General features: G+C 39.7%; 1 protein-coding gene and 1 long non-coding RNA gene across 4 annotated transcripts; both read right to left on the bottom strand.

Annotated features, from left to right (window-relative positions):
- Positions 1–27,647, bottom strand: LOC145442253 (kinesin heavy chain-like). Of its 3 annotated transcripts, XM_080320153.1 has the most exons (29): positions 27,528–27,647; positions 27,118–27,219; positions 25,888–25,975; positions 22,178–22,251; positions 21,561–21,714; positions 19,398–19,541; positions 19,140–19,264; positions 18,295–18,399; positions 17,794–17,942; positions 16,588–16,736; positions 16,412–16,521; positions 15,267–15,371; positions 14,824–14,952; positions 14,042–14,188; positions 13,374–13,514; positions 12,694–12,885; positions 11,882–12,025; positions 10,957–11,096; positions 10,155–10,299; positions 8,895–8,984; positions 8,304–8,372; positions 8,174–8,242; positions 6,025–6,132; positions 5,197–5,333; positions 4,064–4,143; positions 2,907–3,006; positions 2,089–2,156; positions 1,655–1,692; positions 1–247 (listed from the first exon to the last, which is right to left on the bottom strand). In XM_080320153.1, exons 1-28 carry the CDS (start codon positions 27,570–27,572, stop codon positions 1,679–1,681), a joined length of 3,123 nt encoding a protein of 1,040 aa, XP_080176279.1. In that variant the 5' UTR covers positions 27,573–27,647; the 3' UTR covers positions 1–247; positions 1,655–1,678. The 3 variants fall into 3 exon arrangements, with proteins under 3 accessions (XP_080176279.1, XP_080176278.1, XP_080176280.1); XM_080320152.1 differs by lacking the exon at positions 1,655–1,692; XM_080320154.1 differs by lacking the exons at positions 1,655–1,692; positions 8,174–8,242; positions 8,304–8,372.
- On the bottom strand, positions 23,178–25,872 carry LOC145442287 (uncharacterized). The gene is made up of 2 exons (XR_013916011.1): positions 24,369–25,872; positions 23,178–23,798 (listed from the first exon to the last, which is right to left on the bottom strand). It is a non-coding gene; the product is annotated as an uncharacterized LOC145442287 (long non-coding RNA).

Below are 27,647 nucleotides of genomic sequence, written 5' to 3'. Positions count from 1 at the left end.
CAAAGATAGATCCAATATGCATTAATCAAGCTGGGTGATCTAAACGCGCACGTGCTACAGTGTCGGGTGTTAAATCGATCAGACGGGTAATGGTAGGCGAAAAAAGTGTTGATCGAATGTTCTATTCAGGGTGTGTGATTTTGAAAACCCGAGTCGCGTTGATGGGGCGGTTTCCACTGTTGAGAAATGATTTGCTGTTGCTTTTGTAGACGTTTCATCTCGATCAATTCAGAGCTGTAGCTAAAACCTGCTTGAGAAACATATTTGGAAAATGTAAGTTGATGGATTACTACAGTAATTACTAGCAGGGTTGTAACCAAGTCACAAGTCAATTTCACTTCTATAGTTTTGACTCGAGTCAAGTCGACCCATTTTCAATTCACCACCGAGTCAATTCCGAGTCATGGTATTATGACTCGAGTCCGAGTCCAAGTCATTGTGTTGGCTTCTCAGTTATCAGTTAAAGTCTTGTTAAACCCACTTCGTTTGGTGATATCGAATGGTTCGCATTTATAATATACTAATTTTCCTCACTTTTAGCAGTTTTCTGGTCGCATTTCCAAGTACCAGTACCAATAAACGAAATCCCAATAGTGCGGTCACTTTACTATTCTTTGAAATTACAATAAAATGTCGGTCTTGGCCGTCTGAGTCTCGAGTCATATGACTTGGTCCGAGTCATGCGCAGTTACTTGAGTCCAAGTAGAGTCAATACACAGATTGACTCGAGTCGAGTCATTTCTGTATTTTGAGGAAATGACCGTGTCAAGACGAGTCATCTGAAAATCGAGTCATGACTGGAGTCATTACAGCCCTAATTACTAGAGCCCAGGGCTGTAACCAACTCACAATGACCCGAGTTACATGTCAATTTTACTTTTATAATCTTGACTCGAGTAAAGTCGAATCATTTTTAATTCACCACCGAGTCAAGTCCGAGTCCAATTCAGGGATCAACGGGTCGAGCCAGAGTCATAGCATTAATACTCGAGTCCCAGTCAAGACATAGAGTTTAGCGATAATGGCCCAAAAATCCGATGTCGTTCAGGCTCTAGTTACAATACCTACAACTCGAAAATGCTTCTACAGAATCCGTGGTAATTCAAATAACAAAGAAACATAACCAGACGATAAAAAATCTACATAAGAGGTTAAATCACAATGCTACACTACATATTACTCAGCAGGCAAGCCAACAGATATGATTGGTTCATAATCGAGAAATTTATCCCAGGCAGATAATATTTTGATCGGAATTGGTGTCACAAATTGGACCGTAGTCCTAAAATTCAGTCTTTGGCCCGAATCACGGACTTGCTTTCTCCATGTAACCATTTTAAGAATATGCCACCAAAATTTGGCTAGGATGTACAAAAATGGAACACTCATCGCCACTGTGCCAAAAGTCGTGATTATTATCCAAAATCGTGAAGTAGCAATTTCTCAAAACAATATCTGCCGGGAGAGCTACACAACGACAGATTGGAATTCGACGACATTAAACAAACACAAAATTAAAATTCTCACTTAATTCCAAACTTTTGAAAGCGGAAAGAAAGGATTTTGTGAAAAATCGAAAAAAATAATAGGAAAGCGTACATTTTAAAGTGCAAGCAAATTAAATTTCAAATCTAATTTTCAAGCAACCCGTTACCATGGCGTTTGTCTTCGGTAGCAATTACGTGGGTACCGCTGTGAGGAAGAACAGTTACAAAACATGAAATTCTAAGTATTATTCAAAATTTCAATCCTTATCTACTCTTACAATCTCTATATTATTACTCAGGTTTGTTACATGACATTATTACGTGCTAGAATTAGGCCGATGCTGAAATGGAAAATATTCATCGAGCTACCGCATAATGTTGTAAAAATATTCCAATTTACTGACCATTTACGAAAATTTACCTCCCATTAGTGAATATATATTGAAAACTGGGCGAGATGAGCAAATCCAATATACGATAACGTAACGCATTAAATCGAGCCTAACCCCCAAGCAAGCCTGTCACATAGCTTCGTAATCGTAAGGTATTAAATCCTCTGAAAAATAACACATAGCCAGAAAATTACCGTGCATGCACACACCTGTATTAGAAGCCGCAGAATTAGGAACTATTTTCCGAGCCCTGTCCGCGTCGCTGGCGTACGGCGTTCTGCGGTGAAGAATCAGCTTTAAACATTTTCACCAAGCAAAATTGTTGCAAACGCTACGTTTTCATTACACCACAGAGGCCGCCATCGGTCTTTTTCCTATCATTCACCGTCTCCTAATTCTTGGCACACAAGTATACAGATATTGGTATCGCAAGACGTATGTCGAACCACATTATGTGCAGACGTCATCAAAGCTGTCATTGTCGGAAACCACGTATAAATATCCTAGTTACACCGTAGTTTCTACTCAATTACAAGTTGAAGCAGTGTTAAAATTACTTCAATTAACTTCAATAAGAGATTCGGCAAAGCGCCCGCATAATGTTCTACTTTTAAAATTGAAACATGCATTTGCAACATGACCGACAATTCTACAAATAGGTACAATTTCCCAAAATATACCAGTATATCACCCCTTTGCCATGGCAATTTCACTCAAAACCGATGCAAACATACCTAAAAACTACTTTCCACCATAAAATATACAAATAGAAAACCAAAGCCATTTTGCATAACAATTTAGTAGACTAAAACATAACCGCTCAAGCAGAAAAAGTGACTATTTCGACCAGTGTCATTGCAGTTTTACTAAAAACGCGATGCAAGCAGACCCAAAAACGAAAAGTTTTGCCTGAAAACTTTTCACGCAGAAGCGGAAGTAGACTCAAAACCTACTTCGGTACCAACCCCACCACCCAACCTTATAAATCAGGCTACGTCAGACACGCAAAGAGTAAACACTGCCTTACCGACCACCGCCACCTCTGATAGCAACGACAGGCTGTCCGCCTCCACGTACCATCGAAGCCCCGCCGTGAGGGTTATTCTGTCCGGGCCGGACCGCTTTAACTGTGACAAAGCCAATAAATACAATAAACATTGGTTCTTAACTGGGGTTCATTAAGCCAAGTTTCAGAGGTTCGCTGGTAGTCAAGAAGCAAGCCCGCCTTATACAGCATACGCCACACTGTTTCGCTGTAAATATTATTATCAATTTGTTTTGTGTGAAACTCGTGTTTTAATGGCTTTGTTCTTTCAGCACAGTTCCACACCTATTCGAAGCTGAATGGCAGATATTCGTGTTCACGGCTAGTCGAAAATTCTGGTTTGCGAAGATTAGCACGAGGGTTTGCCAGCTTACTAAAGTTTAGAACTACTGCACTAAAACATCGAATTTGCGCTATTTATCAGAGAAATTTGTTGGAATGCGATGTGACCACGCCTACTCTCGTACTATACCGTATACAATTGCTGATCGGTATTTACGGGCGATAAGAATCCGACGTAACTATGCCTATCTTGACATGATGATCAGGACCCTGTGGCGTAAAACAAAAATAAACAGGACGGCATAGGACGAGCTGTACTTGACGATAAGTTTTTTGGGTAAAGCAACTAGAAGAATTGCAGTTGACATTCAGACTAGGGCCAGGACCCAATTCGAGTGCCGCACTTTCTACCCGATAATGTAGGAAAGTGCCTTTCGTTGTACTACAACGAATTTTAATTAATTCTACCATAATGCGTAATGTAACTACTGGAATTCTTCATAGGTTCGGATTTCGTTAAAACCAAGTTTTTTCATGTAAAAATTAGTCAGTTTCAAAGTCAAACAAGTATTTTCAGGTCAAACTACTTCGTAAGGACAGACGGTTCCAACCAGAAATGAAGATAAGAAGTAGAACACTAACATTTTGTTCGTAAACACCTAATTGACTAACATGAGGGCAAAATGTTGTCAAAATCAAGTTTTCCAAGGTCAAAAAATGACAAAATTTGGATTTTTTAGGTCAACATCTTCCGTTTTTTAGGTAAAAAAAATCGCCCTGATCATCACTTATCGAATCACTCGGGTATTCGATTCAGCCCAGGCTTATTAGATACTAATATACATTACGGAAATTACTTATTTGCGGAGGCGCTGCGCGTCTTTGCATGTTCTTATTACGGACGGCTTCCTTGATTCTGTCCACCTCGGTCTGGTACCTGTCACATACGACACCAGAATAAGTAAGTGAAAGTAAAACAGAACACTTTTACTGCCACACTTCGTTAATTAGATAATTCTAGTTGTCTGATTAGACTAATTATAGCAAAATTCCGGTATCCCGAATCTAATCTAATTTGAAAAATGTTTCTATGCTATCATTATCATTCGAATCTATTGTCTGATTTTCTTGGAAATACTACAAAAGAGCTGTATCTACGAAATGAGTCGTTCTAATTCTAACCTAACTTGTCAAAAAAACTGTTTAGCTTCAATTGTAATCTAATTATAATTCTAAATCTAATTCTAAATCCAGTCGAATTCAGAAAAGCTGAAAAATTTCCAGCCGCCCAAGTCTCAACGCTCGACTTGATATTTGTATTTATTCCTAATTCGGAATTTAATTCAAATTTCAAGTTTTCGTGAATTCCGTAATTATTAGGGCAAGCTTTTTGTTGCGGTTAAACCCGTGGAAAGTTGCATTTATTTTTCCCAAAAGTTGCATTCATTTTTTTCACTAAAGTTGCACTAAAAGACCACATTTTGGTCAGCTGACTAAAAAAAAGAAGAAAAGGTCAACTTCCCAGTTCCACTCCCGAAATACAGTTTTCCATCCACATTCTCCATTGGTTGACTAAAAAAAGGCCAACTTTCTGGCTCAGCTCCCGAAATACCCGTTACAGCGTTACTTCAGTGCTGATTTATGGTATTTCAGTCGAATTTGGCCGTGTATTTCAACAAAATTCTCAAAAAACAGTGACGTAATCGCCAAATATTTCCAGTAAAGAGTGGGCTGCATGAAAAATCGAAGAAGTTGCATGAAAAAATAGACAAAAGTTGCAAAAAGTAACACTGTAAGATTCCTTCAGACAGCCTAAAACAGAATTCTCCATGACTTCCGAGTATTTGGGCAGCCGCCGGAAGGTGTAAAAAAAGTTGCAAAAACTTGCCCTGGTAATTATATTATTAATCTTATTTGGAAAATACCTATATCTAGTGGCCCAACTCAGTTTGCTGCAACCCACGGCTGTACTGTTCCAATTTCCACATACCGTTTCCTATCCTTGGACGCGCCTTCCTTGGCGTCGCGCAACGCCGTTTCCAGAGACTTGACACGTTCCGCGGTGGCTCTCAGTCTCTTCTCTAGTTTGGGTAGTTCACAGCGAAGATCAGCATTATCACGAACCAGCTGCGAAATAACGTTTTTCTTTTAGGAAGCCAGAATGATTGCGACACAAGAATATTAACCGACTTAACAATATTCAATTGGGCACCCGGGGCCCAACATTCGAGCATACGGCACTAGACCATGTGACTTAAAAACACAAACCCCGAACCTAACCCTAAAATTAACCGCCGTCCTATACATGTAACCACAAAACTAACTCTAATTACAGCACCATATATAACCTTAAGCTATAAAACAACGCTTATGCCAACCTAGCTTCAACCACCAAATTAACCTTTACCATAATCCCAACTCCCAAACTAAACCTTAATCCAATCGCAACCACCAATCCGACCTCTAAATCAGTGTTTGGTAAGCTTTATTTACACAACGCCCCATTTGACCAATAATCCAGATATCAAACGCCCCCTATCCACAACAACAGCGAATTAAGTGACCATATATTCATATATTTCACTATAGATATTAATAAATGGATTTCCCACACTGATTACTATAGTGCCTAACACCCCCTTTTGTTCTCACAAACCCTCAACGTCAGTGCCCAAATCTGACACCTTATCCCAACCCTGACCTCAACTTTAGCCAAATACTTAATCGTTACATGCTGAAATGTCGTATGCTAATAGGCCATGGTCAACGGATGGCTTGAAAGCTCGATAGAGGGTCTAAAGCCCGCAGCTTCCCTCACCTGCTTGTGGACCTTCGTAAGTTGGTCCAAGTTGTTCTCAAGAAATGTTATCTTCTGCTTTTGCATGATCGAGCCGCCCAGTTCTTCGATCTCCTCGCCTTGCAGTTGCTGAAACGAAGCAGAGTCGCGTGAAAACACATTCGCCGTTGATAGCAGACACGAGGCAATTGCTGCATCAACGCAATCGATTGCGTTTATGGAAAAACCTTTTCCGTAAACGAGTACTCTTCTATCACAATGTATTCACGATTACATTAATGCAATATAGCGATTCAGACGAGGCTGTATCCAGTGTTGGGATAACTCGAGTCAACTTTTTTAAAGAGGTGTTGACTTGAGGTCTTAAAAATGTGGATTGACTCATGAATTGAAGCGAAATTTTCAGGTCAATTTCAAGTCATTAAGTGATCGGTGCCGACCTAGTCGCTGTAACTGGATAACTGTACGGTTATGGACACGTTGATATGATCTGCGTGAGCAGCCGGTCATTAAACGATTATGCAGCCTGGTTTTACTCGGCCTCAGTCGACAAGTCACAAATATATTGACCGCAAACATAACGATTAGACCTTACATTGCCGTAGACCAATAGTATTCTATCGATAGCAGTGTGTTTCTACGCAAATTTTAAGGAACCTCTTTATTAATTTAAATCAAACTTATATATTAGTTTATACATATATATCACTCGCCAACAAGTGGTACAGTCTTATATTGGACCGTTTAGATGTGTGTGAGGTTTCATATTCTATCATCTATCTATTTGGTGGACAGCTGGAGTCACGCCTCGAACTTCGAAAATTCCTCGCGACTCGACTTGACTCGAGTCACTTTCAGAAATCGAATGGCTCAACTTGCGACTTGATCCCAACACAGACTGACTGCATCATAAGATCAAAATTTGGAATATATGACGTCACGATATATCCATCGTGCCAACTTCATGCCGCCCACCAACTTCAGTTCTAGGCACGACATGACATAGGCCGGCGATTGACTGCTGATTCAAATTTTGAGTTAAGAGAGAAAGAGACACTCAATGTTTCACCCACTTGAAAAGAAAATCATATTAACGTATCGGTATGTAAGTAACAGCAATAGGCATTCAACAGTTTAAGACAAGATATGGTTATACCCAACTCGACTGCTCTGCATTCAAAATTTACAAGTGTTACATAAAATTTTGGTCAAGGAATGGTCAAATAAACACGATTTTCTGCCGTAACGACTAAACTGCTTGTGACATTTCCATTTCCACTGTCAATAACTTGATGCTACACTATTTCTTTCTCAGTTCACGTCAGAGCCCTTGTAAGACTTGAGAATTTAGTAAACGTTCTTGTTACAAAGAAAGCGATTACGTGGATGCAAAATAAATATGATGATGGGTAATCGAAAATACTGTAATCCTTGTTATCGAAAAGATTACAAATCATAATCACCCCACGTTCAATCTCAAATGGTTATAACTAGGGCAAGTTTTTGTTGCAATCAAACCCGTGGAAAGTTGCACTCACTTTTCACATAAGTCGCATCAAAAACTTGCATTCAATTTTCACAAAAGTTGCATTTATGGACAAGCTCCTTGAAATTATTAGGTTGTAAGGCACTGGAATCGATCCATATCCAAGGCACTGTAGCTAAACTCAATGTTGGTAACCTCAACAAATCAACAGCCTGAAAAAATTGACCCGGTGAAAACATAATTTTCGTCGGTCCAGCCTGAATCGTACGTCAAATCAGAAAGGACCTCAAATTTAAACCACATTGAAATAATCGAGCGATCTATTTCCATATAGTGCCAAATATTTCCAGTAAAAAGATAGTTGCATAGAAAATCGAAAGGAGTTGTGAAAAGTTGCATGAAAAGCGAAAAAGTCGTATGAAAAAATGAACAAAAGTTGCAAAAAGTTGCGATCGATTCCTTCGAACAGCTTGAAACACCATACTACATAACTTCTGAGTATTTGGTTGTAAAAAGGGTTGCAAAAACTCGCCTTCTGTTTAACCGTCAAACAAATCTGGATTGCATCAACAGAATATTAAAACCGCAGCGCATATAGCCTACACCTGGGAATGTTCAGAGCTACTTAGGTCCTTTTTCAGCGTCTTCCATTTTTTAACAGGCGCAATCACTAGTATAACATACCAGCGCGGCAAAAGGCGTTTGCTCTTTTTCCGCCGGAGTTTCCTGGACGTTATCTGCTACGATTGGATTCTTTTGAAAATCAAACGACCAATTAGATTCACCGTGCCGCCGGTATTCTGGCCGAACGTACCAGTTTTTTTAAAGAAGTCGACTCCTCTCTGACGGCGGGCCTTTCTCGGACGAAATCGAGATTGATTGGCTTATAAAAATGGAGCACACGATTTAATCGCTACGTCACCGGAGCATAGCCTCACCACCCATGCGTTAAGAGGTCACCCCGGTTATGTTTGTTGTGTTGTTGGAGAAAAGTTCAGAATGATCATGCAGGCATATCGTGTGAGAAACCATAAGCCGATAAATTGATAATGCTAAAATTTCCCACAAGAAGTATCTTACTATTTTTTCAAATCAAAAGTTTCCTTTCATTTTTTGATAATAAATCTAAAAAACTATTATGACAATTAATAATGATAGATTTCACACCGTGAGTAACCTACTATTTTTTCAGGTAAAAGTTTTCTTTCGTTTCCGAAATTTTGCGATTTTAGTAATTCTAATTTTAATCTAATTTGGAAAAGCTCTGCCGTGTGGCTGCATTTCAGATATTTGTACTCGTATAAGCCACCATTCGACCCGTTTTCACAGGTATATAGGCAGAGAGAAGTTATCTCCGATCGAACCGCAAGGTACGCCGACGCGCCCGTCATGCGTCGATACTCACTTTCTTGACGCGAGTGCTGAGGTCGCGCACAAACAGCTTGCGGAGATTGTGAAGAGTCTGCAGTTCCTTGCTGACGGTTTCTTCCAGACCCTGTGAATAAAACAAGATACGTATTTGAAGAGCTTCTCGGAGGTACAGAACTACAATATACAATTGAATAGCATATTCATATTGTAATGAACCCCAATATTTTCGGCTGACACTCGTCAGGGGTTACCGTCAGCAACTAGTTAAGAATTGGAAAGAACATCGTATATCAACAATCGTATCACAAAATATGACGTCGCCGGCGCGAAAATTCAAATATTCGTGGCGAAAATTGACTTAGAACTTTGGATTATATTAAATTTAATTTACTTAGAAATAAAACGTCAGTGACAAGCACTTTAAATTTTTCCCAAAAATCAAGCTTACTTTTTACAATTAGGATTTTTCAACGCAGAAAGCAATCGCGGCTACTAATTGTAATTGAGTAGAAAATTTATTAGATTGTTTCTACTCGAGTAGGAAAGCTAACTATTTTGATCATCTCTGCTCCCGAACGGCATATAACTACGCACTAGGGCTGTTAAAAAAGAACTTTTCCTTCAGATTTCACTGGCTACTTTATGAAATTGTTAGGTTGGTTAAAAAAAACACTGCACACCAACTTTGGCTCAATTCCAAGCAGTAGAAGCAATATTAGTGCAGTGGAAAGTTATGAATTTATCATTAAAAAATTGAAAAGTTGAATTTCAATTTTTTTTTGCTCGACCCCATAAAATTGTTAGGCTGTCAGTAGAGATGATGCACACCAAATTTGGCTCAATTCCAACCACCAGAAGCAAAGTTATTGCGGTAGAAAAGTTTCTAATTCAATGATTTTATAATAAACAATCAAAGAGTTTGTCACCGTAAATACTATTTTATTCAAATCCAAATGTTTCTACTGCAATAACTTTGCTTCTAGTGGTTGGATTTGAGCCAAATTCGGTGTGCACCATCTCTACTGACGGCCTAACAATTGTGTGAGGTCGACAGAAAAAATTTGAAAATTTTTATTTTTTAATGATAGCTTCAAAACTTTCTACTGCAAGAATCTTGCTTCTACTGGTAGGGATTTAGCCTAAGTTGGCGTGCAGTGATTTTTTATCCAACCTCACAATTTTATCAAGTAGCCAGTGAAATCTGAATATAAAGTTTTCTTTGAACAGCCCTACCACGCACGCTATCTGTACAACGCAGCACTCGCAAAATATTGCAACAGCTTTTTCAACACACTTTCAAGTCTTGCTTGGCCTGTTCGCGCCTGTCGTTCTCGATGTAGAGATCCTTCAACTTCTGCTCCTTGTCTTTCTCTTCCTTCTTGAGCTTCTCGTAGTCGTGCTGGAGCTTCTTGTTCTCCAGCTCGAGCTTCTGGTAATTCCTGAAGCAATAACGCATTAAGAAGAGTATTTTCCTACACTAAATTATCAAGTTAGCTCGTGATGAAACTTATTGGCTTGTGGTGTAAGACACCACCGCTGCTATAAGCACCATAACATGATTTCGTTAATGAAGAAGAGTATTTTCGCTGGGATGACTCCAGTCATGACTGGACTTCGAGTTGAGTTTTTGAATGACTCGACTCGAAAGTCATATTTTCGAGTCAATTCAAAATTGTTTGACGCAGCGTCGAGTAATGACTAGCCTTCGAGTCAGGTTCTTTCAATGAATTGACTCGACTCACGATTCAGGAGTCAAATTTTCGAGTCATTTCCAAATTGCTTGACGCAATGTCGGCATGATTCGAGTCAGGATTGATGGACAACTCGGAAGTCTAATTTTCGAGTCAATTCGAAATCGCTTGATGAGATGACTAGAGCCATTTCCCGACTTGAGTCACGTTTTATGAATGACTCGACTCGAGACTTGAGTCGTTGAATATTCTACTTCGCTAAGATTTCTGAGCCTCCAAGCCGCATTGTGAAGTGACAGCAATAATCCATTTCCACTGAATTCCATTTATAGTTCATGGTTGAAAAGTCAAGTTTTCTCATTGGTAAATTACAAACCGACAAAAACGGGGCAAAACAATTCTCACCCCTTCAGCTCCTCGATGTTTTTGGTCTTCTGGTCGATTTCGTCCCTCAGCTGACCCACGAGTTCGCGATGGGCCTCGCTGTGTTTTTCCATCTGATCCTCGAGAGCCACTTTTAGGTCGTCGGCTGAAATCTGTTTCTCCTAAGAAATATCACAAATTTTACGAAATATAGATACCGTGATTGGGTAGGGGCAAAATTGAGTAACGGAGCGATTCCATACTGAATCAAGTATCTGAGAATCACTCATTATTATATCACAACTATATGAAAGAGATGCAAAGTTGAAATCTGTACCTTTTATGCGACCATAAAAATATAATGCCAGTACTATATCATATCGTACTGGGGATAGTTTTAAATGTTGCGCTACGATCAGTCAAAATTTTAAGCCTTCCGTGGTTGAAAATAGTATTGAAACTATAATTACGGTTGATAAATTCACTCTTAGGGTGGAGATCGTAAAGTTAGTGGATCCGGAAGAATGATAATTGCGTGATTAAAAATTGCTAATAAGGACGCATAAAGTTGGGTGGGGCATGGGCATGGGTGGGTGGGGCATGGTGCGATATCTGTTGCGTTATAATGCGAAAACGCGTAATTATCTGTCAATTGTCAGGTTGTTGAACGAAACGGCCGGCTGCTGATCAAAGATTCTGCGATTGTAGAATTATCACCTCAAAATGAAAGTTGAGTCTAATTATTACAGCACAGCGAAGAAACGGATTATAGAATATTGATAGATATATCGCTCTGCAATGGTGGGTACATTATTGGTTGTTTAAGGGAGCCATTACCTAGTAGACAACCGTCATGGTCAAATGATTTCGCCATGAGACGCAAAAACAGGATGTGTACCGGTTCAGAATTCCTTTCATCGAACATGATTGGATTCAGAGCGCGGAACAACACTGGCCGCCACACTACCTGCGGTTTGGAGTCGTGAGTCTTTTCGTTTGCTCTCAAAATGGCCATCTCGTCGTTCAGGCGGTCGACGGAGTCTTCCAGAGACCGTTTCTTGTTCTCCACGTCTTTCATGTACTCCGAGAGCGACTGCATTTTTGCTTCGTGCTGCGAAACCGATCGTTAACGTCAGATAATGAGAAAATTCACATGTGATCGCTGCTCATTTCCACAAAAGGCAGTGTTTGGGGCCGACTCCAAATGACTTGGCTCGAGTTAATGACTTGGCTCGAGTTAAGACTGAAGTCACTTTCATTCACATGATATGACTCGAGTCACGTCCAAAAATTTGAGTCACTTGATGTGACTGGAAAAAATAAAATTATTAGACTTGATTTGACTCGTTGACTCAATTATCTCTAAAGATCGAGCGACTCAACTTGACTCGAGTCACGTCCAAAAATTCGAGTGACTCGACCTGACTCGAGTCACCGCAAAAACTTCAAATTAGTTGTGACCGGATTTGACTCGGCAACTCAGTTATATCCAAAGATCGAGCGACTCGACTTGACGCGATTCAGTGACTTGAGTCAAAATGCACAATGACTCAATATGACTCAAGAATTGTGCCATGTTCCGAACACCGCCTAGAGGAAAACCGCCTAAAACTGTAGGCCGAGGAACAACCCACATCTCGCACACCTAGCAAGCGAGGCAGAGCTCAGTCGAGTACTATTGCCCGGTACTGGAAAAGTCGTCGGAAAATCTATACCGTTTCGACTCATATAATAAAGTACCAGGCCTACAAAGAGAAAATAACCGCTGACGCTACCAACCTGAGAAATGAGAAGCTGAGACGCCGCTAATTCCTGCTCGTTCTCTTCCATCTTGCGGTTGGATTCGTCCTGGAAGCTCTCCAGAGTCTTACAGCGGTTGGCCAGCTGCTTCACTTCGGTCTTCATTTTCGAAACGAAAAGGCGCGCCATCGTGAATTCCTCGTCGAACTTGTCGCCGATGGAGTCCGGAATCTGCGAGCAGCGAAAAAAAAAACGCTATTTGAAATAAAAATGAAATTATTTTTAATACATTTTTTTTCATTTGAAAATCAATTTTTTAGAAAGTTTGAAAAGATCCTGTGAGCGGGGAACATAAGCTTTCATTTTTCTTACGCATCCAGATATAAAATGAAAGTTCCCGAAAAGCAATTCTTGTCGCCGATCGATTTCGGGAACTGTGGACGTTTACTTACGCCGACGGCTTTCAAGAAAACGTAACAAAAATGTGACTTGAAAATAATTTGAATTTCCATGAGTAGGGTTCACTTTATCAACGCAGCCAGATGCGAGGCAAAACTCCTTTTAAAGAACATAACGCCGATATAGTCTGGGATTTGGCCCATGTAGAATCAACGGCAATGTTTTTTAAGAAAATAGCGATGAAAAATGCAATTGAAAAATTTGAAAAATCAATATTTTTTTTTATAAAATTGGAAAAGACAACCTGTTTTGCTCTTCACCTGATCTTTATTCCCGACCGCGATGCCAATGTCCGCTAAATCTTTCAGCAGCGAGTTCATCATGTCCGCAATGCGACGTTTCTGATGCGCGCTCGTCTCTTTCAGATGCGCCAATTCCGTTTCCAACGTAGCCAGACTTTTCTGTAACAAATCGGAAAATATTTCGTATTTTTACTCGTGGTTTCTCCGCGACCGAAACTATCGAGGTAAAATAGTATAGTTAGTGTCTGCAGTACCAATGTAAATCATTGCGAAATGACCAACGACGCTACAAATAGGTGCGATCTTTGAAAACATATTCAGTTACCGTGGTACCGGTACCGTTTTACGCTGTTCTTCCGGCATTTCACGCGTAAAAGCGATGAAAATTAACTCAAAACCACTTTGTACATCACAAATTGCAAAATAGAGGTAGTTTTACCTAAAAATAAATGTTCTAGCAGAAGCGAGTGCGGTTGCAAACAACCGTTTGAACATAAAATTGAATAATATATTCCAATACAAAAACTCTACTATTTTCGGTTGACATTCGTCAGGGGTAATCGTCAGCAACTAGTAGAGAATCGGACAGAACAACAAAATACACGGGTTCATTTCAATACGAACATGCTATTCAATTATATATTGAAGTTTCTACAAATATTTCAGGTCTGGCAAGCCGCACTTACAGTCATGGAAGACAGCTGCTCCGACAGTTGGCTGGCCTCCTTGGACTTGTCTTCCACCAGCTGCACTTTTCTGTCGTAGTTCATCGCCAGTTCTTCCAGGGCCTGCAGCACGTCTTGGACCTCTTCTTTCGCGGCGTCATTCTCCGTCTGATGCACAAACGCCAGTTAGGGACAAATACGCAGCATTACCGTCAAAGAGAAACTTATTTACATTTCATAGTTTGTAGCGTGTAACAACAGGGGCGGGCATAATCGAGTAAAGCTTCCAAGGGTTGTAATGACCCGAGTCACGATTTTCTGACGACTCATTTTCTCAACATATGGAAATGACTCAACTAGAGTCAATCTGTGTATTGACTCGACTTGGACTCGAGTCATTGCGCGTGACTCGAACCAAGTCCTATGACTCGAGACTCAGATGGTCAAGACCGACATTTCATTGTGATTTTGAAGAATAGTGAAGTAACCGCGCTATCGGGAATTCGTCTATTGGTGCTGGTTATTGAAAATGCGACCAGAAACTGCTAAAAGTGAGGAAAATTAGTAAATTATAAATGCGAACCATTCGATATCGCCAAACAGAGTTATAAAAAGTGGGTTTAGCAAGACTTTAACTGGAAACTGAGCAGTCAACACTATGATAATACCATGACTCGGTGGTGAATTGAAAATGACTCGACTTGACTCTAGTCAAAACTATAAAAGTGAGATTGCCTTGTGACTTGGTTACAACCTCGGCGATGATATCAGCGTCTAGAAAAATATATCGTAGAGTTCCCGACCTGGAGACGCGTCATCTCCTCCTGCACCGTGTCGTAATCCTCCCGAGAACGTGCGATGACCTCTTCTTGCTCGAGCATTTGTTGTTTCAGCCGCTCGCTGAGCTGCGTCAGTTCGTTGATGTCATCGTCCTGAAATGAAGCAACATTTATTTTTCAGTTATATATATTATCAAGTGAATTGACCTATTTTACGGAAGAATCAGAAATTCAGAATCGAATCACTTAGCTATTGAGTGAATAGACCTGTTCTAGGCATTTAAAAAACTTTGTGCCCAGTGCCCACACAAAAAATTCAACTTTCTAGAGGTCTGCCTACATGGAAAACTTGATGACTTCTGTAACTGCAACAGCATTTTTTAGTAACATCACTAGAGAACATTCAGTTGATTTTAAAGCAGTCAAAGTCAGAGAGCGTTTTAACAAACTGCGACTCCAGCACCCACCTTATCATCTAGCATCTTGTACAAGTTCTGCTTATCGTCATCGTCCCAGGCGGGATTGCTGGCGACAGCAGCAGATGAACTGTTGGAAGCCACGCCGAGCGACCTCTGTAATGAAAAGTATGGCGATTATTAACTCGCCTTGTTTCATAACTGCTGCTGAAGTAGCTGGCTGCTTAGCAGTTTTCTGAATGTTCCAATTGGCAGGGTTAGCTAGAGGAACACTTTGTTTCCTTACCTTAGGGCTTCTTAACCTGGAGTTCATGGAGACTAGTCTTAAGGGGTCCATGAAAGGCCAATGTTGGAACTACGACTGTAACACTACCATGTTCTTATTTATAAGACCCATGCGTTTTCAAGTCTTGCTTGGTTGGAGAGTGTTTCAGTATGTCTCGCATTAAGGTATCATGCCTGGAGTGCGTCAATGGCAGGATTGGAATGACTCTACGTCTGACTCGAGTAACCGCACATGGCTCGACCAAGTCATATGACTCGAGACTCAAATGCCCAAGACCGACATTGCATTGTCATTTCGAAGAATAGTTAAGTAACCACACTATTGGGATTTTGTCTATTGGTATTGGTACTTGAAAATGCGACCAGAAACTGCTATAAGTGAGGAAAATCGGTATATTATAAATGCGAACCATTCGATATCATCAAACGGATTATAAAATGTTGGTTTAACAAGAATTTAACAGGAAACTGAGCAGTCAACAGAATGAATCGGACTCGAGTCGTAATACCATGACTCGGACTTGACTCGGTGGTGAATTGAAAATGACTCGACTTGACTCGAGTCAAAACTACAAAACTGAGATTGACTTGCGACTCGGAACCTTGTGGCTTGGTTACAGCCCTGGACTTGGACTCAAACCGTTGAACCCTGTCCCATACTTGACTCGGCAGCGAATTGAAAATGACTCGACTTCACGCGAGTCGAAACTATCAAAACAGAATTGACTTGTGACTTGGCTACAACGCCTGGTCTGAGGTGTGGCCAAGTCCATCTAACAGTCAAGTATCATGTCTGGGACTTATATGTTCTACACTCAGATATCGCAGGTGTCAACCCAGACAAAGTCCAGATAAGATAGTTGCAATAATTGTGTCAAACATGTGAAGAATAATTGAACATTGAAAATAACCTCGGCAGTATCGCCTCCTTCGACGGCAGCGACGGGGGTCTTTTTAGGCTCCACGATCGCGCCCTGAACCTCCTTGGGGTTCACCCTCTCCGATTCCGGTACAGACTCGCCTGAATTGATAATTTTAAAAAATCATAAATCATAATCTGCAACACGTCAGGTCAATTTTCACTCACCCGCTCTCCATCGGTTGATCTCCTTCTCGAGATGAGAGATGACGTTGACCAGGTGCTTGTTCTTGTCTCGTTCTCTCTCGTATTTCTTCCGCCATTGCTCGGCGGTCAGCTCCACGTTGGCCTGCACGGAGTTTTTGATAGTCTTGGCCCTGCACGAAAAATATCATGCGGAATAGGTCAAAAAAATGGTGTTTCTGCTGAAGAAAGCCATTCTACTGTAACAGGGTTGTAATGACTCGACTCGCGATTTTTTGATGACTCGACTTGACTCAAGTCATTTTCTCAAAATACGGAAATGACTCGACTCGAGTCAATCTGTGTATCGACTTGACTTGGAACTCGAGTCATCGCGCATGACTCGAACCAAGTCATACGACTCGAGACTCAGGCGACCAAGACCGACATTTCCTTGTAATTTCGAAGAACAGTGAAGTAACCACCCTATTGGGATTACGACTATTGGTACTGGTACTCGAAAATGCGACCAGAAACTTTTAAAAGTGAGGAAAATTAGTATATCATAAATGCGAAATATTCGATATCACCAAACAGAGTTATAAGAAGTGGGTTTAACAAGACTTTAACTGGAAACCGAGCAATTAACACAATGACTTGGACTCGGACTCGAGTCATAATACCGTGACTCGGACTCGAACCTCTGCTTGATGACTTGGACTTGACTCAGTGGTGAATTGAAAATGACTCGACTCGAGTCAAAACCGCAAAAGGGAAAATGACTGGTGACTCGGAGCTTAGTGACTTGGTTACAACCCTGTCGCTAGGGGTGTTCAAAAGCCACTTTTTTCCCGAATTTCAGCGTTACACTTGTCAGATCATTAGGTTGCATAAAAAAAATAATGCACGAAAAATTTGGCTTAATTTCAACCAGTGGAAGACGCCGCAGACCAATTTGAAATTCCGGCCATTTTTGGAAATAATAATATTTACGGTCAGAAATTTCGTCACTACGACATGCGTCTCCATCTTCACAACGGTCTGTGATAGAGTTTGAATAGTGACATCGCCATCTAATGGAAAATAAATATCACACTGATTAGCTGGAAATTAGTCAACTTCATCGAAATTTCCACGTTAAAATGATGGCGCTGTAATTCACAAGCACAACACTGTCCTCATTGATATTAACGACCGTTGTTCACAAACCGTTGAAAACTGACGGAAAAAACAACCACCCACAGAACTTACCGCACGCCGAAAAGTAGCGTGGACTTGGTTTCCGCCTCGTTGTAACTGGCCGGCGAACAGCAGATGAAGATGGTCGTCCTGCAGTTGCCGCCCAAACTGTCCTGCAGGATTCGGGTCATTTTGCTGTCCCGATACGGAATGTGGGTTTTCTGCGTAATAGGATAAAATAGTTCCCAATCAGGTCGGAGTAACGATAGAATTTTCTACTAAGTAGCGATTCCTAAGCCCAGTAATAGTTCATGTGGAATGTCTGAAAAGAACTCAAGTTACTAGATTTGGTCATGTTACGGCGATAAATAAGACAGCTGCTTTAGACCGAAAATGACTAACAATGTCACTACAAATAGGTGCCATTTTCGAAAATACATTCAGTTACCGTGGTACGGGGGTTAGTCCGCACGTTTATTACGCCGATTTCACTCTTAAAAGTGATACCAGCCTACTCCAATTCTACTTCCCACTTTACAAAATCCAAGGTGTAAAAAGGTGTAGTTTTAATACCTTTCCGTCGGCCAGAGCGGATATTACGTTCCCGAGAGCGGAGAGCGATTTGTTGATGTTTTTGGCTTCGTCCAAAACCGTACCTTCCGCGCCCGTTTTTCCCACCTGCAAACAAACCCCGGGAATCCAGATTTCGAGTCATTTACGGCATTTTTTAGTTGTCCTTAGGCCTGTTCAAAAATAACTTTTTTTCCTGAATCTTGCTGGCTACGTGATTAAATCGTTAGGTTGCCTTGAAAAACGACGCACACCAAATTTCAATTCGTTCCAACCAATATTCGCGGATTTCGTACAGTTTGAAAATTTTCAATTTGCTCAAAAATGCAAAAAAAATTTTTTGTCAAATTTTTCTGCCAATCCCATGAAATTGTTGCGCTGTCTTCAAAAACGATGCAAAACAAATTTGACTCAATTCCAAGCCGTAGAAGTGGAGTTATTTCAGGTTTAATTCTGGGATCATCCTTGATCGGTGGATCATCCCAGCATTATCATCGAAAAACTTGAATACCGTAACTCTGCTTCTACAGCTTGGAATTGAGTCAAATTTGTTTTGCATCGTTTTTGAAGACAGCCCAACGATTTCATGGGGTTGGAAGGCAAATTTGAAAAAATAAAATTTTTGCATTTTTGGGCAAATTCAAAATTTTCAAACTATACGAAACCCGCGAATATTACAAATCCTACTATAGGAGGACGTATGGTAACCAAAAATTACTTAGTACGCAAAAACGATACTTGATGCTGCTCGCTCCTGATGGGAGTCTGTCAAAATGCTTCGAGTGGGATAAATCCGACAATGGCAATATCTTGTTGGTCGGGAATTCATTTTCAAACGCGTCCCGTACCTTTTCGCTACCGGCCAAATCCACGAGGTAAAGTTTCCCGGTGAGCTTGGTCTCTGTGACGACATTCTCTTGCTTGACGTTGATCAGGAATATGCTGTGGCTTCTGGAACTGTGCTCGTTCATATCTGTCGAAATCCAGCTAATTGTAATTCGCGTCGAAATGGCGAAGCAAATTTCTGAGGTCACTTCAACTCTAGCACCAACGGACGGCTATTGGCAACCTCTTGCACAACTAAAAATGGCTCCGGCTCAACTCACTTGTGACAGCGACGTGTCTGGTGGCTTTTCCTTCGTCGATCGTCTCCATGACTTCGTCGGGAGAGGCCACGAAACGTTCCGTGCAGCCTTTCACGTACGGCACGCGATTCTTGTCCTCGTGTACAGAAAGGTGAGTTTTCGAAGCTAGGAAAAACATTTGGCAAAATCAAGCCTCGTTTTGTTAAAACTGGGCGAATATGGATTCTTCCCCGCACAATTCCAAGTCACGGGATAACACATGCAGATACTATCGAGTAATACCTCCATATCGCAATAAATAAATGCTGGTGAAATCGTAATTGGTGATACATCTGTTAATACAGGTTCACACTTCTTTTCAACTACCTACTACTTGATGACGATTACCCCTGTGACAAGTGTCATTCCAAAATATATGGGTTTATTTCAATATGCATATGCATATGCCTTTTCAATTGTACGTTGAAGTTCTATTCCTCAAAGAAGCTCTTCAGATACAACTGAATTAACGCTAGTCCACGCCCGAGATTACCAGACAATAACTTGATATATACGGCCAATTCATTTTCATCACTCGCCCTTCCTATCTTTTCATTTTATCACAATCTTGCTGCTTCCGAATTGATGTAATTACTAATAAACTGAAGCTGCTGAACTGAAAAGCATCACCACATACAACTGACACAGTCGCGCTAATAACATTAAACCTGCACACGCACACACAGACCAAAATGTTAATTGAGAATTGTCGCCTAATATGATTATGATAATCTGGATTAGTAGTTTAATCACATGCTGATACAGAGGAAATTTGGAAGGGATCTTTATTATAACATTGCAGTTCAGTATGTCAGTCCAGTGTATCAATGAGAACAGGGTACATAATGCAGGCAATGCATTATGACTTGGAAGAGTGGCAAAATCTAGATATCTTTGAGATTGAGCTTGTGTTTAGACGTATATAGACGAGTGTATAGAATTGCAGACAGAGCTTCTTGGAGGTACTGAACTTCAATATACAATTGAATAGTATATTCATACCGATATGAACCCGGTTATTTTCGGCTGAAACCCGTCATGGGCAATCATCAGCAACTAGTAGAGAATTGCTAAAAACATTGTATAATGTATATCAACAACACGTTGCAAATTGATGGAGCTTATATTTAGGACAGGCCTAATTAACTTTTCAACAGAGCTGGGGTATTGAAGGCTGGACAAATACGAGCATCTGACAATTTGATTTAAAGTTGAGTATTAAGCCTCAAGATCAGTATTCATCTACCAATAACTATGACATATGACAATATTTGCCTTTCGCACAATCAGTTAGATTTATATTTTTCATTGGATATACTTAAACTTTCAACCATATATTCTCCGTGAACAATGTGAACATGCGTGATAGTCGATTTGGATGCAACGCGATGAAAGCAACCGAATTTTCGAGGCTTTACAGGCGAGTAATAAGTGCCGAAACAAAAATTACACAATTATGAATCCGAGGCCGTCGATATCACCCAAAAGTTAACCATTAACCAAGTCATAAGGCTCCGAGTCTCAAGTCAACCTCACTTTTATAGTTTTGACCGGGTCAAGTCGAGTCATTTTCAATTCACCATCGAGTCAAGTCCGAGTCAAAGTCAGTGAGTAGAGGGTCGAGTCCGAGCCATAGAGCTGTGACTCGAGTCCGAGTTCAAGTCATTGCGTTCACTTTTCAGATTTGAGTACAATCCAATTTTTTCAATCTGCTTGAGTGATATAGAATGGCTCGCATTCATAATATCGTAATTTTCCTCACTCCTAACAGTTTTTGGCCCTATTTTCCAAGTATCAGGACTGACAGACAAAATACCAATCATGTGGCAACTTTACTATTCTTTGAAGTTACAATGTGTCTGTCTTGGCCGTCCTAGTCTCGAGTTATATCACTCGGTTCGAGCCCTGCACAATGACTCGAGTACAAGTCGAGTCACCAAAAAAAATTTGACTCGAGTCATTACAAGCCTGATGAACAGTAAACACTATGACTTGAACTGACTCGGTGGTGAATTGAAAATGACTCGACTTGACTCGAGTCAAAACTATAAAAGTCATATTGACTTGTGACTCGGAACCTCGTGACTTGTTACAACCCTGACAATAATAATTACTAATGAAATTAAGCAGCAATCTTCCACTCACCATCAAGCAGATCCCGTATCTTGTCGAGGTAGATCTCAAAGTAAGAAACTTTTATATGAAATTCCAGATTTTCGTCCATAGTGTAGATGTGATTGAAAATGTCGTTTACGATACGCGGAATGATCCCTTGGAGATTGTCGTCATGGAGAACGCCCTGAACGGGGTTAATAAAGGGTCACTGGTCCGTGCAATGAATTTGGAATATGAAGAGTCATTTTGACATAGAGCTAGAACTCCGATTTGATATCAATTAAACTTGATTAAATTTCCAAGTTTGCGAGAATTCAGCAGTGCTAATTCTGATTCTAATCTAATTCGGGAAAAAACTGTAGCTGTAATTCTAATTCTAGTCTAATTTGGAAAAATCTCTGTAGCTACATTTCGACTAATTTCGAAAAAAAAAATGTGTAGCTATAATTCTAATTCTAATCCTATTTAGAAAACTGACAATTTCCTAGTTGTCCAAGTTTGAATGGAAGGCCAGAAGATGTGTGCTAATATGTTGCGCGTCGAGGCTTGAAGCAAGTTCTAACACACGCTCGTCTAGATGCATCGTAGAAGCGTCATGAACGTCTGCTCAAGTTCATGTTACAATATCAAGTATCCCGTCTATTTACCTCCATTGTGTGAGTCTTCCCGCTAGCGGTTTGACCGTACGCAAAGATCGTACCATTATATCCTTCCAAAACATCTGCAAACAGTGAGGCGCCATTAAAAATTGCATCAATAATTAGGTTAACAAAGCGATAATAAATCCAGGTGCGGTAGCATACATGCAAAATACAATTATTCCTTCCGAAGACAAAAATCCGAATTTTACCATGCAGCATACTTATGATCATGCCAAGTCGCTGTATGGCTTGTGAATATTGACTTAGAAGCTATAAATTCCAACTGAAAACTGCAAGACATTACAAGGGCATAGTATTTCAACATTCACCAATCCAATTTAGATTGTGATTATATAGTTATTTTGCAAATACGAAATGAACTCCAAGTTCAAGGAAAATAATGATAAGGAAATACATACGATCCACATTTGCACAATCTAACTAAACTGCAGATTTTTGAGAAAATATTGCAATTTTTTCTGGTTGGAAATATTAACATTGTATCTCTGCTGTCACCTCATGGTCATATTTCACCCAAACAATAACCAAAAACTGCTAAATTTCAATTTTATTTCATTTCGATAATGAGGGGTTCACGTTCCGACCAAAAAATCGCATGTTTCGTCCGATAACTCTATAAAATATATATATGGTTTGACCGTTAGAAAATATCTGTATCTATATTATCTCCGGGTACAAATTTGTTAGATAGCTGTTAGTTGTCATTCTCGCATTCTGGCACTCATTCTTATCATTAGATCGGTAACACTTGTTCATTGACTTTTTACTTTGCAAATGCTTTCAAGTGTTTTTCTCAATTATAAAATTCTTTTACGTCGCATCACGGTGAACCAAAAATTTGTACGAAATATTTATCCTAAACGATTCACCAGAGGTTTTTTGGAAACATGACATTCAGACCTGTGCTATGCTAAGAGTTTTTTGACATTTGTCCGTCATGTCAAGAGTTACAGAACTTCAAAGCAAGCTTGCAGCGAATTTATGAAAAAAATTTGAATTTTTAATTTTGAAATGACATTTCTCCGGGATGGGTATCGCATAATCCTTCAAATTTTAGCATAGCGCAGCGCTGAATTAATGAGTTGCTCAAGAATTGAATCTAGTTAAGTTGTGGGTTGTTGAATGTCGTTAGTTCTAATTCTAGTTGCCAGATCTTGAAACGTGAGTACTGGTACTTCTAGATCTGGTAACGCATTCGCATTTTGAAAATACGATCGTGGTCCAAAGCTGATTGATAGTTCTGAAATTAGCGGCGCCTCCATCGATGATCAAGGTGTAGAGCCCGAGGTGACATCACTGGAGACGGAAATCAATGACCTTAATTTTCAAATCGATGAGACACCGCTCCAGTATTGATCTTAAATTGATAGAAGTCGTTTCGGGAGCTAGTCGAGAATGGATCCCATTCAGGGTTTTCCCGATATAATGCGTGACCTCACATATTCATAGAAATGATGACTCGACTCGATATGCCAGTGTCAATATGCCCAGCCGCGAGCGATACATCCTAATTACCAATTCAGTAGAAGCAGAGGGAAAGGTTGGGGATTCGACAAAAAGCAGATAACAGGGCTAGGGTTGATTGACTTTTTCGCGCAATAGGAAACTCATTTATTGAAATTACATTTGAAGAGCTTCTTGGAGGTACAGAACTTCAATATACAATTAAATAGTATATTCATATTGAAATGAACCCGAATATTTTCGGCTGACACTCGTCAGGGGTAATCGTCAGCAACTAGTAGAGAATTGGAAAGAACATTGTATATCAACAATCGTATCACAAAATATGACGTCACCAGCATGAAATTTCGAATGAGAGAGCGTTCAATGTACTATATTTAGGTTATTTGGATAATCCGATTTGTGCGAATAATTATCGAGACGACCGATTTCGAATCGTAGGTCGAGGCCGTTCACAATTCCATTTGTATGCCTTGGAATCAACTTTGATCAAAATACACCAACCAAAACTCTGTCAACAAAAGGAGTTCGTGTATCACCTAAAAATAGTACATTGAACGCTCTCTCATTCGAAATTTCATGCTGGTGACGTCATATTTTGTGATACGATTGTTGATATACAATGTTCTTTCCAATTCTCTACTAGTTGCTGACGATTACCCCTGACGAGTGTCAGCCGAAAATATTCGGGTTCATTTCAATATGAATATACTATTTAATTGAAATTACATTGCACCAAATCCAACGGTCATGTAGCTCCTTTGCAACTATGAAGAAAGTTCAATCATTCTCTCTACCATCCAAATTATGCCAGGTTGATATAAAAATCAACTGATAAGTCCTTCAAACAAGATTTTGTTGTTAAAGCAGCAATGTAACAAACAGTCACATGCTAATTGGCATTGCAAAGTTGGTACAACCAACCAACACTTTTAATGGCGGTCTGAAAATCGACAATTTGCTTGTAACTTTTTTTCTGTACATTTTCAAGACAAACTTCTATGGAAGTGAGATACAAATATGTTCTTTCCGCAGATATTAAACCCCAAACTGGCTTTCTAGCATAAGCGGTTATCCCGATATGACAAAATTAGCTATTTTCGACTCGTTTGGTGAAATTGCTCGGCCACTAGAGGGCACAGGAACCTGAAATTATGATAGAAGTTATTCATTTTCGATTTGGGACCAAATATCAAAGGCACTTTTTGAAATTCAAATTTTTCTTTTTTTCACTCCACCCTATAGGGCATATATTCAGTACGGCAAGCATGAAGTCTTTTTAACAAAGCAAAACTCAGCCGGCCAATTCACACTTCATTGTCCAATTGAGCTATTATTTGATGCTCGCTTGCGAGGAATATAACAGTACCGTATTTGAAATAACTTCAAAATTGAAAAAGAAAGTATCCATGATGAATGGATTTAGGTGAGCAAACAGTAATTTTGACTTTCGACAAATAAGGAAAAGACTCCAATTGATAAAGCATAATCTTATATCATTTTCTCTAGCCTACTGACATCCCATAATTTCATGGGACAAAATCGTACATAGCATATGAAGCATTATTAATCCTGGGATATTTGGAAATTCACGTCTACCATCATCCGAAATAGAGCTCCCAGTATGTACAAACTACATTTCAGCAGCTACTAATATTTATGCAAATTTTGTGTCCGATTTGCTTCTGAATTTGATGCCTTGAAATTATCGTTTTTAAAACGCGCGACAAAAAAATTAATAAGAATTTTCAGAATTTCAACTTTGCACAAAACATACATTTCTGGAATGCCCACTCGGATCAATACCGCAGTAAGAAATCGCCATGAATCATGAATGTTCCCAATGACCACGCAAGCGAAAAACACAGTAATCAAGCCATGTAAAAATCACGGAGATGCTGTACCTTACTGCTGAATCTAGTGATTAGATATTTAAGCCCAAAGGTAACTTGGACTTGCGGACTAATTATACAAAATTGGAACACGAAAGGTTATGAATGAGAACACCGCTGATCCATTTTGATAGAGCATACATTGAATAATTTATAGCGTGACCAAGCTAAGAGCAGTCGCACCAAAATTACAGTACTTCAGCACTTACAGACATTCTCCTATCACAATAATTCAGCTCGTAACGCAATATGTCAGCAACTCGACTGTGCAATAACACATTACAGTCCAATCTAACATTTAGCGATTGCACTATTGTGTGCAAACCATTCGCATTATACCTTTAACGATTGGTTGGGCTCCCGCTAGATAAACTTGTTCCTGTGAAGTCGTCTCGTCAAACACTTTGTCAAATGTATATGTTCTTGACTGCAAAAAAATATGGAATGTCACGATAGTATGACATTTGAAAAACATACAAGTCACATAGAATATTCCAGAAACATAGTACATTGAACTTCAGCGATCTCTTCGTCTCGATTACTCGAAATTTCATGCCGGTGACGTCATATTTGGTGATAAGATTGTTGATATACAATGTTCTTTCCAATTCTCTACCAGTTGCTCAAGTGTCAGCCGGAAATATTCAAATTTATTTCGATATGAACATTATTCAATTATACATTGAAGTTCTGCACTTCCAAGAAGCTCTCAGAAATGACAAGATTGAAATGGCGACACGAACTGAGGTATCATGATTCATATTTACGGAATCATAAAAGTCACTGTTTGGAAACTTGTGAATGTGTAATGATCAAAGAGGTCCCCTCGGGGCATCAAAAAGCAGCTGAGACAGACAAAGCCAACCGCCAATGCTTAATAGCTTACTTATGGAGTTATTATAAAATTATAAAAGGTCTTTCTGCATTATTTACAAAAAAGCTCCATCAAAAAGAACTGAAAATCACAGGCTCACCAGTTCACAGTGTATTTGATGAGCAATTGAAAGTAGTGACACTCGAAAAGACCAATACAAAAAATGCACACTCGCATTCATTTCTCAAGAGATTTGCAGGACAATCACAGATAACGGTTCACGCTAGGACAGGCTGCATGACACCTAACGTCTTATTTTATAATGTGTCAGGATACATTAGCTATCCAAATGAAAATGACATGCCAAATGTTGTAAAATTCACTGTACAAATATTGACAGTGCCATCAATCGGTTAAAAAACCAGAACTTTAAATATACCATTGAATAATATATCCAGCAAGTAGTAGAGATTTCAAAATAAGACCATTGATATACAAAGTTCTTTCGAATTCTCTACTAGTTGCTGACGATTACCCCTGACGAGTGTCAGCCGAAAATATTTGGATTTACTTACGAATATGTTATTCAATTGTGTATTGAAGATCTGTGCCTCCAAAGAACCATAATATCCTAGATGGCAATCTCCCAATGAATTCATGTGTAACCACGCCATAAGTGCATCATGCTATTCAAATATCAACGAGTCTGTCATACTCGGAACGAATGCACAGTATCAATAATACCCTAAACTTACCGGGTTTCCAAATTTCACTTGTTCTTTTGATGGAAATTTAGGAAGGAATACGTCACCACGCGCTTTCTCAGATGGGTTGAGCGGACGAAATCGACACATAACCTGTAAAGAAAAAAATAGGTAGTGTGCACATATATGGAACAGGAGGGTGCACTAGTGCATGGCACCTGTTTAAATAAAGTCGGATTTAGTAACATAAATTCAAGTTCAGCGACAAAATCTCTTCATCACTTTTTGTAAATCGCCACTTCTAGGCAATGATTGTTTACTAAATTATTTTAATGTGAAACTAAAACTAGAACTACTAAAAAACAGTTGTTGGTTGAACGTCAACCGACTAGGTTAGTAGTTTGCACAAGTCTGTCATCGACAAAAAAAACTTTGTACAGTACAATTCTAATCGTAATTACCTTGATACTGCATTCTGCAGCAGCAGCATTGTCGGCGTCAGTCATTTTCCACCCCCCAACAAGCTCACAATCCCTTCTTTCGAAAAGAACTAATTAATTCATGTTAACAATAAGCTGCAA

Source organism: Botryllus schlosseri, chromosome 7, assembly GCF_051294905.1.
Source record: "Botryllus schlosseri isolate E-star chromosome 7, Bs_hap1, whole genome shotgun sequence".
Lineage (NCBI taxonomy): Eukaryota > Metazoa > Chordata > Ascidiacea > Stolidobranchia > Styelidae > Botryllus > Botryllus schlosseri.
The sequence above is the reverse complement of the archived record's forward strand: the minus strand, read 5'-3'. Positions and strand labels throughout refer to the sequence as shown.

Excerpts from the sequence above, each read along its gene's own strand:
- LOC145442253 (XM_080320152.1), bottom strand. The coding sequence starts at position 27,572 with ATGACTGACGCCGACAATGCTGCTGCTGCAGAATGCAGTATCAAG. Across the intron at positions 25,976-27,117 it reads AAGTGAAATTTGGAAACCCG|TCAAGAACATATACATTTGA; the intron begins GTAAGTTTAGGG and ends ATTTTTTTGCAG. Across the intron at positions 21,715-22,177 it reads GGAAGACTCACACAATGGAG|GGCGTTCTCCATGACGACAA; the intron begins GTAAATAGACGG and ends AACCCCGTTCAG.